This window comes from Amblyomma mixtum, chromosome 3, assembly GCF_055824585.1.
Source record: "Amblyomma mixtum isolate Tamu chromosome 3, ASM5582458v1, whole genome shotgun sequence".
Taxonomy (NCBI): Eukaryota; Metazoa; Arthropoda; class Arachnida; order Ixodida; family Ixodidae; genus Amblyomma; species Amblyomma mixtum.
Window position 1 is genome coordinate 221,817,535 of NC_143014.1, and position 15,426 is coordinate 221,832,960.

Sequence of the window (15,426 nt, forward strand, 5' to 3'; positions counted from 1 at the left end):
GTGCCTGAATTTCCGAGCCCTAGTCATTAGTAAGCACTCACGCGGCAACAACGTTGACGTAGCGTGTACGCCATGTGTGCATAGAGTCTACGCCCCCACTCAGTGTCTCGAGTGGAGGATTTCATTCCTAACGCAATAGCTTCAAGCAGCACGTGTCACAGAAAAGCCTGCGTCGTTGATCATGAGTGAAATATCCACGAAAAATCCCCGCAGTAGCCCTTAGGGTGCAGGTGGCCCACCTAGATCACGTGAGCTTGTGGCGCCATTACAACCTACCCATCGAAATTGCGCACCATGGCAGGTGGCAGTTAATGATTTTTCGCGAGAGGTTGCTCAGGAACTAGATCGCACAAGCCTCACAGGTGGCAGCACCTGCCATCGCAGGGCAGTGGCGCTTCGCTTAACCGCTGCACCACTGCGCCAGGAGTGGTATGAGGACTGCCAGGGATGTATGAATGTTAAGCAGAGAATGATAAATTGCCCATATATGGACATTAACCCATTAACTCTATCGCGTCGTACCCTTAAAGCGCAGCCTAAGAGTCCCCTCCAGTTTCTGTTATATTCTTTCCGGTGGTGTAACGTGGCCGGGTGAGGCCGGTCAGGCAGGTCAGGCGTCAGCATTGTCGCGAGGCCAGACATTTAATGCACGCTATGTGACAACCAAACACACAAAAAAGCTATCACACACGAACAGAGCAAACGCGGACATTACAATCATGCGTGAGCGCGGACAAGAGCACGTGGGGCGGAGACCGCAAACGGGCGCTCGACCGCCACAGACAGGGCATAACAAAGTCAGACACTGCACGCGTTCCTACTGTGCAAATAGCCGTATCTTCGTTAAACACTGAATGCTAAATTGCTGCTATCTTACATCAAAGTCAGTACGAAATGCGTTCGAACGTGGCTTGATCCCGGCATGCGATCGGCCTGGTCGGCTGTCGTCGTCTACCGTCGGAGCATTGGAGTGCGTCTGAGGAGCAGAAATGTTCGGCGTAAACGCTCTAGGTTAAAGATGTGCCCGGATGGAGGTCGCTGCCGGTGCTGGGGCCAATGATCCGGCGCTGCAGATGTGGCAGAAGGCCGCAGGATTAGTGGAAACGTTGGCAGAGCCTCTTCCCAGCCTCTTCCCAGCCGTTTCCCAGTTTCATAAATAATAATTTCCTCTACAGCCTGTGTAGATAATATTAATGCTAAATTGCTTAAGAATACTAAAGCCATCAGTGGCACATGTTTATGTTTGCTATTCCAACAGTCGTTCTCCACAGGCCAACTTCCTCCTAAATGGAAAGATGGGAACGTTATTCCACTCTTCAAACCCGGTAACGCCAATTCTCTATTAAATTATTGTCCCATTTATTTAACAAGTCTGCCTTGCAAGATCATGAAACCCGTCATATTCTCGCTTATCATCGCCTTTTTAGATTCGAATAATTTTTTCCAACCTGCGCAGCACAGGTTTCGGAAAGGCTTTTCCATCGATACTCAACTAGCCATTTTCATCTATGACTTACATGCCAACCTTGGCCTTAACCTCCAAACTGATGCTATATTCCTTGATTTTGAAAAAGCTTTTCACTAAGTTTCCCACAAACGCTTGCTTCACAAGTTATCTGGCCTTAACATCAATCCTGAAGTGGCTAAATGGATCAAAGAATTTTTACAAACCGCACTCAGCCTGTCTTCATAAATGATCACACTTCCAACTCCCTCCCGTAACATCCGGCGTCCCTCAAGGTTCGGTCTTAGGCCCCCTTATGTTTTTAATATGCATAAATGATTTACCCTCACATGTGTCGTGTAAAATTCGTATCTTTGCTGATTGTGCTGTTTATCAAACATTTAATAGCACGTCTTATCAATTGTCCCTCCAAAGCGACCTTAACGCCATTCAAGGTTGGAGCAAATTTTGGCGAATGGCGCTTAACCCTCTCAGATGCAATGTGCTATCTTTTCATCGTCGTCGTAACCCGCTCGTGTCCCTTTATCACATTGCCTCACTTCCCGTGCGCCGCTGCGGTGGCTCAGTGGATATGGTGCTCGGCTGCTGACCCGAAAGACGTGGGTTCGATCCCGGCCGCGGTGGTTGAATTTCTTTGGAGGAGAAATTCTAGAGGCCCGTGTACTGTGCGCTGTCAGTACACGTTAAAGAACCCCAGGTGGTCGAAATTTCCGCAGCCCTCCACTACGGCGCCTCTTGTAGCCTTAGTCGCTTTGGGACGTTAAACCCCATAAACCAAACCAAACCAAACCAAGTCAGTTCCCGTGCTGCCAGTGCATTCTCACTGATATCTGGGCGTAACCTTGTGTGCTGATATCTCCTGGAAAACGCGTATAACTAGCATCATTTCTTCAGCTAGCAAATCTCTTGGTTTTCTATGACGTCATCTTCGCGACGCGTCCAAGCATGTCAAGTTATTAGCTTATGAATCGCTTGTGAAATCAAAATTAGAATATGCATCACCCATTTGGCACGCACATCAATCTTATTTGACTAAAGCACAACAAATTCTGCAGAACCACGCCGCTATATTTACTCACTCGTCATATCTTTTCAGCATCAGCGTATCATATCTGAAATCATTTTCGGGCTTACAGCAACTTGAGCTGCTTTGCCGCACTGCCAGCCAGATTTTTTACAGCCATGTACGAGCTCCACCATACATGGTCCCACCAGCACGCATATCTCGCCACAATCGCCATCAACTCTAGATCTGCCGTCCTCGTGCACGCATCGTCACCTTTGCATCTTCATTCTTCTCTCGCACCGCCGTCGACTGGAATGACCTTCCCGACGACATTGTAGAAACATCCTGTTGCAAGAACTTCGGGCGCAGAGCCGACAGTTATCTATTGTCATTTTAACACATGTCTACTAGGTATGATATGCAAAACATTGTACCCATCCTTTATGTAATGCCCCTAAAAAGGGGCCTTTAAGGAAATAAAAATCAAATGATGCAGTCAATGCAGTCAATGCAGTCCTCTTGGCTTATGTAAAACAACCTTACACGCCTTTATGACCTTGGCATACTGCACCTTTACGACTATTATCCCTTTGAATTTCTTAGAAAGTCAAGCTTGGTGATCTGTGCGCCAACTTTGCATCTTACTTCAATCTTCTGGAATTTTGTTTCAGACTCATGGACTTCCTAGCCCTTTATGAAACACAACTTTGAAGCTAATAAAGACTGTTTTGTGAGTACCACTGTCTCTGGCTTTGTTGCGTGCCAGCATATCAGGAAGCACCCATTTCTTTACCATTGATACTTACTCTATCACACTTCTGTGAACAGCAGTGACGAAAAGTTACTGACGGTAGTCATCGACGACAACGGCAACCATAACTCTTCACACAGTGTATTCATCAGAAGTAATATGATGACGGCGGTCAGGGGGTGGGCCGCTTACAGGACGGTAAGCGTGGTCTATTACCCTCCGTTCTTCAGCGGGAAAATGGGAAAAGTTTTGGTAATCGTGGCGCAATTTACATAGTTATGAGTGAAATGGGCTGTAAATGCTGATACGAAATAGGTTGACATCGACAAATTATCATTTAGGCATATCAAACATGTTAATTTTGCCATGCATGAAAATTTGTTAAAAGGGAAGTAACATTAACGTCTAGTACATGGGCCACCCACGATGGAGTTTTGCGTGGTATATTTGTCAAAATTTGAGAAACCTGTTTGGCTGAGCCGCGTAAACAGTAAGGAATTGAATACTGTCTGCATGATGAATGGAAGCGGCTTTGTGTCGCCAACAGCTCGTTTACAGAACTCTATAGAACTCCGCAAATCCAGCCTTCCTGGAGATCAATTTTGGTTTGGCTTGGTTTATGGGGTTTAACGTCCCAAAGCGACTCAGGCTATGAGAGACGCCGTAGTGAAGGGCTCCAGAAATTTCGACCACCTGGGGTTCTTTAACGTGCACTGACATCGCTCTTAACTATGGCACAATAGTGGGATATTCCAAGATCCTCCTATGAACATATCAGTGGGAATGGTCTAACGTTACGATGCGCAGCAAAACCTCCTTTTGATGCTTATGTTGCACACACACCGAGTAGATAGGACTGCCATGAAAAAACAAACGCGTGCCTTTTTTTGAAAATGAATAACAGAAAAGTAGAATAGTACCGAGGAGGGATCTGCGGATATATTGATTGTTATGGTGCAGTCTTGCGACACGCGAAAAAATTGCTTTCATACACAACTTTCTGTTGAAAAAATGCGTTTGTCCAATAGTGCTTTGAATATTTCGATGATAAACGTATACGTTACAACAGCAGCGACAACAACAAAACGACGCATGCGGTGTGGCAAGAAGCGGCCGTCCGAACTTGGCACTCATCCGCAAGGCGTCACGTCTGACGAATTCGACTGCTGAGGTGCGGAAATGTCAATTCGTTCGCTTATTTACTATTTCCTTTGCCTTTGTTTTCGAAAATTGCAATCATTTCGCTCTCTCCCATGATAAGGAAGTGCCAGTAGTTGTTTTACAATGCCCCTCGCCCTCACCCACAGGCTAACTTGGATCACATGACCAAAGATGACTGATTATTGAGAGTGCCATTTTAAGGTGATATCAGTGGTCTGAGCTATGTCCCTCATGACGGTTACCCCCATCGATGATTTTGCCTTTGGCCTCTACATCATCATCATTTACTTTATTTTTGTGCATTTTTGTGATCTCTTGATTAGAACAGCCTATACGTAGAGGCCGACAACGTTTTTCGCGGAGATAGTCCGTCATGCAATTATCGTTCTAAAACCACATTCCGTCGGAAAAAAAGGGGCAGAAGGAAGCGATTATTCACACCGTTCAACTGTAGGAAAGAGGTGAAGCGTTCAGAAGTTTAGTTTTTGTTTCCTTTAATCATGAGGGAGGATGTAAGGACGGGAGCGCGAAGACGTCACTCTACGCAAGGGAACTCATTAAATAGGCTAAGTGTTCTTGGTCATTATATTGTGACTAACGGGCTCCTCTGAAAAGGTTCCTGTTTCACGGCTGATGCTGTTTTATGTTTCAAAATAAAAAGATGCTTGGCGCGGATTCTTTGCCATTTTCCAGGAATTATAGGCAGTGATGTTGCACGGTCTCGTACCTTACTTCTCATCGTCTCTAACCGGTTCATTGAAACATCTGGCTATTTGCATTGCACCCACATGTCCAAATGTAATAAAAATGCAGCTAATGATCAGAAGCATTGGGAAATGTAATGAGGTGTAATTACCAGGAACATTCCATGGAATAATCAGGAGCATTTCTAACCTCGCTACACTTTTTCAGGCCTCATCGTCATCATCATAGTAAACAACAACATCGACAGCAGAATTACGTATGCGGCCGAATGAAAGCCTCTCTGAATAATCCCTTATTAGGGTGTAGAAGGGTCTTATGTGAAAATACTGGAAGATATCTATAACGATCTCGCAGCTACCATAGTCCTCCATATAGCAAGCAATTCACCGCCTGCTATTCTAACCAATGCTATTCACCGCCTGTTTACATGATGTATTCCAAGGCCTAGATTGGGAACTGTTGGGGATAATAATCAATGAAGAATGCTTAAGTAATCTGCGATTCGCTGATGACACTTCCTTGGTAAGTCACTCAGGAGATGAACTGCAAAGCATGATCAATTAGTTGGACAGGCAGAGCAGAACGCTGTGTCTAAAATTTAACATGCAGAAAACCAAAGTAGTGTTCAACAGTCTCCCGAGGGAACAGAAGTTCAGAATTGGTAGCGAGGTAGTGACCGCTTATCCGGATCGTGAGAGGGAAATAAGTAGAAAATAAGAATTTGGTGGAGCTCATATGGCAGGTTCCCACAGATCATGAATGGAAGTTTACCAATATTCCTCAAGTGAAAAATATACAGTAGCTGTACCTTACAGGTACTCACCTATGGAGCAGAAACGTGGAGGCTAACGGAAAGGGTACAGCTTTAGTTAATGACGATGCAGCCAGCTATGAAAAGAAAAATGATACGTGTAACGTTAAGAGATCGGAAGCGGGCGGAGTGGGTGAGGGAACAAACACGGATTAATGACATCCTAGTCGAAATCAAGACGAAGAAATGGGCTTGGGCAGGGCATGTAATGCGAAGGCAAAATAACCGCTGGTCCTTAAGAATAACGGAGTGAATGCCAAGAGAAGGCAAGAGTTGCAGAGGGCGGTAATAGTTAGGTGGCCGGGTGAGATTTATAAATATGCTGTGATATGGTGGCCGCAGCTGGCAAAGGACAGGGTTAATTGGAGAGACATGGGAGAGGCATCTGCCCTGCACTGGGCGTAGTCAGGTTGATCATGATGGAGATGATGACTACAGTTTTGCACAATCCATGGTTGCTTTATGCAGTCAATTCCCTGCCGCCCTTCCTGGTCCTTCAGCTGAGTTGCTATCCCGGACCATAATAAATCAGGTATAGGCGTAGCGTGCCCCGCCCAGGTCAATGTATTTTTCTTGATTTGAAAGCAGATGTTGTTACCTTGGCTTGTGTATTTAATCTACGCTGCTTTCTTTCTGTCTCCTGAAGTTCCCTCAACAAATTCCTTTAATTAACTTGCAGCGATGTCCTCAGTTAAATTTCATCTTCCTTGTCAGCTTCTTTGTTAGGCGGTGTAGTTGGACAGTATCTGTACTCAAGAATTGTGCCGGTTGGTTTGACCGAACACTTCAAAAAATTCCCAAAAATAGGATGGCCGAAAGGAAAATAAGATCTCAGAAAAACGATGTCGCCGCTGTAGGTGCACCAGTAACTATGAAAATCATACTATTTCGCAAAGTAATAGGCGAAAATTTTACGACCGATTTTTTAATCAGTGAGGCAGTTTTTTGCTTTGGGTCAATGGTGAATTCGAGGCTACGGAGAAGACCTTGTCATAGAATCTTTTAAAACTAGCCGTTTTCTAAATCTCTGCAACTCGACGAAACCTGGGTCCGTAATCCAGTCTATACATTTTCCATTGCATCCCTTTGGTCCTCTGGCATTTGTCACTGTTGTTTGCTGGTGTTAGCTGCAGCTTTCAAGCGTCCGAACCTCGCCATTGGCTGCATATCGCAGCCATTGGTTAACCGGTACGCACCGCGAGTAGCGAAGGCTATCATCGCGGAGGGGACCCACTACATTGTGATTTGCGTGATTGGCCGCTTTGCTGCTTTCGTCTGATGCTGCCGTCACGCTGACGTCAGTCCATATGAAATGTAAAATGAGTGTGGGTTTGAAATGTATCCTGAAACACTGAAACACAGTACATGAGATGCGCTGAAAGGTCACTGCCGGCACTACGCTCTCAAGTGAAGTGCTATCTACGGTGCTCAATTCGAAATAACTGCACTACTCCACCACGGCGTGCATTTTATTTTGGTTCGCGCCTTGGCGAAAGAGGAAGTTAGTCACTGTCATTTAAGTGGCCGTGGTTTCTCACTTGCTTTCTGCGCAGCGACAAAAAAAAAAATGCGTTGAACGGGTAAATACCAGTAAAAAAAAAATACTGCACGGTGAGCGACTCACCAGGTCACCCTCGACGCATATTGCTTGCTCAGCAGAGACGAGCGCAATGAACATAGTCGCAAAGCTCAAGCGCAAACCTTTAATTGATGGTTGATTAAACCTTTAAGTGATCTCCATTTAGCTGAAGCTAAAGGAAGATATAGCCGACCATGAATATATAGCGGAGTAGGCACACTGCTCCAGTTATTAATCGGTAGGCGACTACAGTAGGAAACCTATAAAAAGAAAATAAAAACGTGATGATTTTCCGTGTTGTAAAAAAAAGTTCGAAACACACTGAGTTCACTGAGAAGATTTAGGTAGAAGACAGCATTCTGTGAAACGGAAGCACATGCACATTCTTCAGACGAGCAAAGTTAAGACATCTCAGGCTGCGTGAACTATCCGATAATCTACAGACCATTAGTCGAAGGCCTCATGTGTGCACATGCTGGCAAGTCAGCTGTTTCTGTTTCAAAGATTTTTTATTCGCTCTCTCTTGCTTAGTGCCGGAGCTTTATTCCAAAACGAGAACAATTCCTCTCGAAATGCTAATAACGCGTCCGTGCAGAATCAGTCGCAGTTGTGTTCCGTGAACACGACCATCATTAAAATGAACGAGTAAAATTATGTCTGTGGACAAACCGCTTTCAATGTATTTACGCGTCGTTCATATGGAAACTCGCTGTCCGGATAATAGGTGAGGCGAAAATGCATAGAGCTTTAATATGGACAACGACGTGAACAAAAACTGCAGAGCACTGCAGTCTGCTACATTTAAGAAATGCGAAATCATCTGCGTTTGAACGTCAGCAACTTTTTTTTTTGTAACATGCTCTGCCGACGCGCTCTGCTGACAGATTCTCTACACTCAATTCATGAGACAAGAAATGCTGCCGCATTAAAATCTCCACTGCCTCAACCGTATGAACATCATTCCTGAATTTTGAGTGCAGGCACCAGACTTTGCGAAAGGCTTTGCGAAAGAGCAAATTGCTTAATGACGGCCATTGCTCTTGCGCTTTCACGCTTGACATTGCGAAGGTGCCCGGTCGGCACGCCCCACTACTTGCCGCATTCCGTGCAAAGTTATCCCAAGAAGGAGAGGTAATCGGCCAATATTGGGAACGTACTTGCAAAGGCCTGTCCTGCAAAGGACCAGGGGAGAAACCATCCATTAGCCATATTGGAACGATTACCTTTGGTGCTTGGGATAAAGAGAAAGCTCAGCAGCTTGCGCTTCGTTGAGAAACTTATTCAGAAGCTCTCATCCAACTGAGTACAGATATGTATTAGCGGTTCAAGGGGCAAGAAGAGTCGTAATAAGAGATACGTCATCACGCCATTTAGCGCCATCCCAAATTTCATGGACCAGTAGGCATTTCAAAGTGCACCGCATTAATATAAAGGCAATGGCGACTAGTACAATGCGCTCGGATTGCCTAAGATTGTGCATAACTGCACTTAACTGTGCACTAAATGTTTTTCCTGAATGCTTTTTCATTTTGCTGTTCTTCACGATTCATTATTGTGGATGACTCGCTTCACAGGAAGTTTTACTCGGGAACCAAAGTATCGATATTCACTGTGCTCAACTACATTTGTCGGTGGTTTATGTGCCGAACGCATAATGTAAATGCGTATGCAAATGCGCATGTAAATCCGTATAATGCGTATGCGTATGACTTGTACATCACAAAGCATGCACCGAGTTCTGGCTTGTCTCTAGTCAAGTTTTTCTTTTGAACTTAGGTTTATTTTCAAATTCGACTAATCTTTAGATTGCATTGCGTTCATCTGCACAGCCTTGCTGTTGCAAATAAAATCTTTATTCACTTTATTAACTAAACTATTTAAAATTCGTAGTAAAGTCCCTGTCGATGAAGGAGAAACGAAGAAATTGCGCTTGCTGAGTACACTCTCATGATGTTCTTCTTGGAATGTTCTGCGCGGTGACGTTTGGTGTACCATATCTGATATTACAGAGAGCGCTGCACATGCGCACGAGCGTTGGAGGAAGAACGTTTTCACATCTATAGGGTGCGTAATGAGCTGCCATCTTGCGCTTGTTGGAGATGCATTTATGGTCCCTAGAGGAAGTGAAGCGCGAGTGCTATGGGGCTGAAAACATTTGAAAGTGACGGCTATGCTTCTCCTACACTCTAGGATATAGAAACAGTGTTCGACGCATGGCATTAATGTGCAGAGATCGAACGTACACTGTATTATTTCGCTATTTTTTTGGCAGTTTTACGAACACATCTTAGGTTCAGTATCTAGTGTGTGTGACAGCCACTGATTTCAGGAGGACGTATCTAAAGGAAGAGAAAAAAGCAATCAACGCATGCTACATGATGCTAGGCTTGAGTTATTTAGCGAACCCAAAGAGCATCCGGCCTCGTAGGAAAACGTTATTGGCACGTGCAAAACACGCATGTGTTTGTGCGTGCCCGCGTGAGCGCCCGCCCCCCCCCCCCCCACACACGCGCACGCACGCACGCACGCACGCACGCACGCACGCAGGCGCGTGCGTAAAATAAACAATACACGCTTGTGGTGTCACACTGGCGCGATATTCGTTGGGTTAGCGTATACATTCTCAGCTATAGGTGTGACGAGAGCTAAGGGAGCGGAGTTATTTGACTACTTCGGGTACTTCTTTTCAGGCAGTAAAGAAATTTGTGCCCCTACTAGGCAGTCTAGGCTGCCATACTATGGCTAAGTGTGGGTCTAAGTTATAACTCTGTTTAAACTAAAGAAATATGCTATAACACGGGCGGAAACGTGACAGAACGCAAGAGGAAATCCTTACGGCGGCGTCAATTTGCTTAAAACACCTGAAGTGTTTGCAAGCTTGCGTTATCGAAAGCACTCCAGTTGAGAGTTTCCCGATGCCAAGGCCACCAGCGTCATTCGAGCACAAGTGGGAAGGGACGCAACTGCGAGGGAAAGGGTGTCAAAGCAAGAACACTTGCTTAAAGCGAAAAGCAGCGCAGTTCGGGGAAGCCAAGAGAAATCCAGGTGCTCTGGTTCAGTGGCTTTCTTACTAGATAGAAACGTAACTACAGTGGCTTTGCACTCCGGGAACTCCTTGCCACTTCCGCTTTGTATGTTGGTTTCTGAGTAAATACGCGCGCAACGGGGACTCATGAAGGGTATAAGAAGCCAGATGGTGGGGCGTAGAAAATCAGTCATTACCAAAGAGCTATTGCAGAATCAGAAAGAGCAGTCCAGAACAAGTCGCGTGGAGCAAAAACAAGCGTCAGCAACAATGAAGGTGTGTCTTCCATATTTTTTAACTTGGACTTTTGTGATACCTACCATAATTATTTCTGTGTGGCTACCTGTCTAAACTTTGCTTTGTGCCAAATCGCATTTTTTTTCCAATCAGACATTGCGTTTTATTGAGCATTTATTTCTAATGGCGGCAAACACAGAAGTATTCGTAGTTGATATTTACAGCGCTGCAGCCGTCACAAAACACGGGATGTGTTTTCTTTGGTCTCGGAACTATAAGAAAGGAACCGCAGGAAATCGACATGTAAAAGAAACTTCGGAGTTTAACAATTTGGTTTCCACATGAAACCTCAGCTCTTTTGTGGAAAACAAAAAACTTCGTTATTTCTACTTCATTTAAAGTTGGTCGGCACTCTGAGCTTTGTTTTCGTATTATTCTTTCCTGACAGGTGAGTGTTTCTCAAATACTCGGCTCGATTTTTAGACACAATATGCAGGCTAATCAGACATAGTAGAGCCAACTTATAACGAACGTGACGGTCACGGGGATCGCGTTCTTTGTATCCGAGGTTCTTAGTAAGTGGACTTCCCCTACTATAGCGAAAAATTCAGACAGGAAATTGTAGCGTTAATTTCTTGAAAAGGTCCTTTGTGCACGCCTGATTCCTCATGCAGGCCCTATAACAGCGCTCTTCAAGCTCTCCAGAGTAGTCACGCGCACCTCGCTAAAGTCATTTCTGTTTCAGGGACACGATATCATTACGCTATGGGCGTTCATGGCAACTGGTAGCAGGTCTGCCACCGCGTCTCTTAACCTCTACAGAGTTTTACGGATGCAGCGAGGAGTGTAGCGTAACGCACGTCCGCGAAGAACATACCAACTGCACTCTTTGTTGCACGCGCACTGCTTTCTCCTTATCATGAGAACACAAGTTGGAGAAGTGATGGGAGAACGCACGCCACTTGACCGCTTGTGCCAGCAAAGAATATGATGTGACTTGCAGTCAAAGTTCTCAGTTAGCTGCTATTGGTTTGTCATCTACCTCGAGCACGTCTTTCGCTTTCAGTGCTGCCCCTATTTTGCGCGCACTGGGCTCCTGCTTCCTCTTTAGACCAACTGGCACACGTGCATCCACTTATTGACAGTGCAGCTCGTTGATGCGAGCTTCGTCGGCTGTTTTACTGCCGACTTTCTAGTGCATTTTGGGGGTCGGCACGTTGATCTAGAACGGAGGCGGGCGGGTTACGGAAGCTAAAAAACGCTTTTCAGTCTCCAAGCTGACGGGAAACCCTCGTTTTTCGACTGCGGACCAAATTTACGGCACTTCCTCGTTCGCTCTAACCGAGTTGTGGCATCACAGTCGTTCTTTGTCTGAAACCCAGTGCCAATAATCTAATAGATATTTTGACAATAGCACCAACTTCGTTCGTAATAAGCAAGTGTTCGTTATAACTGCAGCCGTTACAAGTGGACTGGAGTGAATACATAATCCATCTTTTGCAATTTTGATGTGGCGCAAAACCCGAAAAGAGAGAAAAAATTAGAAATTTAGCGCGAACCTCCCGAATCTTCAGCAGTTAATCCTTGTAAACTTTCATCCCATACAAAAACGGGCTATGGTCGACTATGAAAAAAGCTCTGTCCATCTATGGCCCTTTATGATCGTCTGTACGCACGCAAAACGGCGATTACTGCCAGATATAGAAAAATCTATGCCACTAGAGCTATAGCACCCACCGAAGTGGCTCAGTGGTTAGCGCGCTCGGCTAGTGAGCAGGAGATTCCAGGTTCGAACCCGGCCTCCGGGGCCGCGTTTCCATGGAGGCGAAACGCAAATGCGCTCATGTGCTGTAAGATGTCAGTGCACGTTAAAGATCCCCAGGTGGTCGAAATTATTCCAGAGGCCTCCACTACTGCACCTCTTTCTCTATATTTCTTCCTTTACTCCCTCCTTTATCCCTTCCTTTACGGCGCTGTGCTCTACGTCACGAACTGTCACCGCACGACGTCAACTTGGGGATAAAGAAGTGACGAATAATTTGCAGCACAATAAAACCATTATCATAGCCAGGGTAATAAATGTTTTCTCTTGTCACTCCAACTACAGATCTTCGCCATCGTTCTTGTCACCGCCCTTGTGGCCTGTGCCGTCTTTGCCGAAGATGCCGTCAAGAACAAGGACAGCAAGAAGGACGAGAAGAAAGACGTTGAGGCCCGCGGAGGAATCCTGGGTGGTGGTGTAGGACTCGGCGGAGTCGGTGGTTATGGCGCAGGTGTGGGCCCCGGGCTGGTCGGTGCCGGTCTCGGTGGAGCTGGACTTGGTGGTGCTGCTCTTGGTGGAGCTGGTCTTGGAGGCGTTGGTCTCGGGGGAGCTGGTCTAGCCGGTGCCAGTTACGGCGGAGCTGGACTCGCTGGAGCGGGTCTCGGTGGCGCCGGCCTCGCCGGTGCTGGCGTAGGTGGTGCTGGTCTTGCTGGTGCGGGCCTGGGAAGCCCCGCTCTCGTCGGCAGCGGACTCGCTGGTCCAGGAGTTGTCGGAAGCGGAGTCGTCGGCACCCCAGGTCTTGTCGGAGCGGGAATCGGCAGCGGAATAGGCGGTGGCTTCCAGTCTGGCTACGGCTCCTCTGCAGGGGGCCACCAGTCAGGATTCCAAGGCGGCGCCTCCGGACACAACCAGGGATCGGGAGCGTTTGCCGGTGGAGCCTCCAGCAGCAAGGTCAACGCCTTCAAGAACAACCGCGGCTACAGCCACAGCTCCGGCTTCTCTTCAAGCGACAGCAAGAGCTTCGGCTCAGGCCACAAACAGGGTTCCTCCGGGTTCAACAACGGTGCTTCAGGACAACAGGCCGGATTCGGGCAGTCCTCCTTCGGAAAGGCTGGCGGAGTTGGTGTTGGGGGCGTCGGTCTGCACGGCTGAAAGCAAGTGTTTGTTGCTTGGTTTTTTGCTTCAATGGCGAAGGGAGCGTTCAAGAAATTGGACAGATAGCAAATAATAAATTGTTAAATTTTTAGAGATCTTCTGACCCGTCACTGGTCAGAAGCACTCAAGAAATCACCCGAAATCACTTGAAAGAGCACCCAGAATAGAAATCGCTCGCATTTGTGTTCATTTTTAGAAGTATCAAAAGTGAGCGGTGCATCAATGATTGTATTTGCCTGATTTGTTAGAGAAATGGGCATCGATTGATGACACTGTGCTGAATACCGACGTGGATTGCAGAAATTAAAAGTTATTGGGAAAACCTGCTCGCTACCTTCGTCCAAGCTACTAAGACCGTTGATTCACCTAATGAATTTTCCTCCCGCTGTTTAACGGAAATGTCATGTTGGAAATACAGAGTTTTATTACAAACTGGATGTCGTCACATGCAACGGAAATTATATTCTTGCTTGTGTGGGAGAAAAATTAACAATCGCGTGTTATAGAGTGAGCTAACTGGAAACTTTTTTTTTTCTCGCAGAATCCCTTGGAATCCAGCCCGGCATGTGCGAATGTCCTATACGGAAGCACAATCGTCGTCATTCATGCTAATAAAGTTGCTGTATGATGCTTACTTCTTGTGGCTGAGTCATGTAAAGCTTCTTTGTATGTTGACGGATCATGGAAGGTTTATTCATTTTATTGTGTCTTGTGCCAATATCCATTACCGACGCGGCATTTCTTTGTCCTCTTGTGTGCGCGGCAGAGTGCGATATTCAAGCACCATTACTGAAGCGATACGAAGTTAACTGCTGACGAATATGAAATAATTGAAATGCAGCGATTTTCTTGCACCTCTCCGGCGTAAGAACTATGATTTTCTTCTCAGCGCAAAGGCATTGGCGGTGCTGCATAGAGAAATAATCAGCTAAGAAAGCCGCCTGTATTCACGTCCTTTAAATTGTTTTCAGAAATTGAGGCTACCTTAATATATATTATTACCATGAACACTACCCGAACATCGTGAAGAAAGCACTTGAGGAAATTTAGATATGGCCAACCTTTCACATCCTTTGCTGGTCCTACAGAAAGGGTACTGCCCACAAATAATCAAAGTCTGGTAAAATAATAAATTATGAAGTTTTAAGATGTTTACAGAGTGTGGGGCAACAATTAACGACTATCAAGCTTTCAGCACATTTTTTGGCAAAGTCGACGAGTTTTACGCCCTCTATTGCCGAAGCTTCCTCTCAATGTGTTTATAGTGGGCAGCTTAAATTGTGCCTAATTTTTAATTATCTGGACTTGTCGACCAGCTGTGCCCCTTCTTCCGTGCCCTTTGACGTAAATGATCAGAAGCCTTTCATTTTCCGCGTTTAGGAGGGGTCTCCTTTGCACGCCGTGCGAGGTCTGCTTGCAGTCGTCGGTTTCAAGCGAAATCTATCTGAACAGCGAATAGCCCCTCTTGCGACGCCGTAGTACGTTTTTTTCTTGAAAGCTTATTCACTCAGGCAGTTAATTGAATAGCGTGACGTCACTGCGCAGGTAGCCGCACTCTGAAGTGCGTGGAAAGAATAACTGATGAGGATAGTTACATCTCCCTCATGCCTTATCAGATATCTAGGAATCAGGGCTCATTTCCTTTCTTTACTTTGCAGAAACATTGCTAGCAAGTCTGTGCTCCCCACTGTGCTCATTTCGTTTTATTCTATTGCAAGCAAAAAGGCTTTCTCATACCTTCATGACGATGTCACACGCAGAAAACTGAC

The 15,426-nt window shown here is 45.9% G+C and overlaps 1 protein-coding gene across 1 annotated transcript; it reads left to right on the forward strand.

The window, feature by feature from the left end:
* Positions 1 to 10,773: 10,773 nt before the first annotated feature.
* Positions 10,774 to 13,654, forward strand: LOC149353767 (uncharacterized). The gene is made up of 2 exons (XM_089575861.1): positions 10,774 to 10,779; positions 12,848 to 13,654. The coding sequence occupies exons 1-2, from the start codon at positions 10,774 to 10,776 to the stop codon at positions 13,652 to 13,654; spliced, it is 813 nt and encodes a 270-aa protein (XP_089431987.1).
* Positions 13,655 to 15,426: the final 1,772 nt, after the last annotated feature.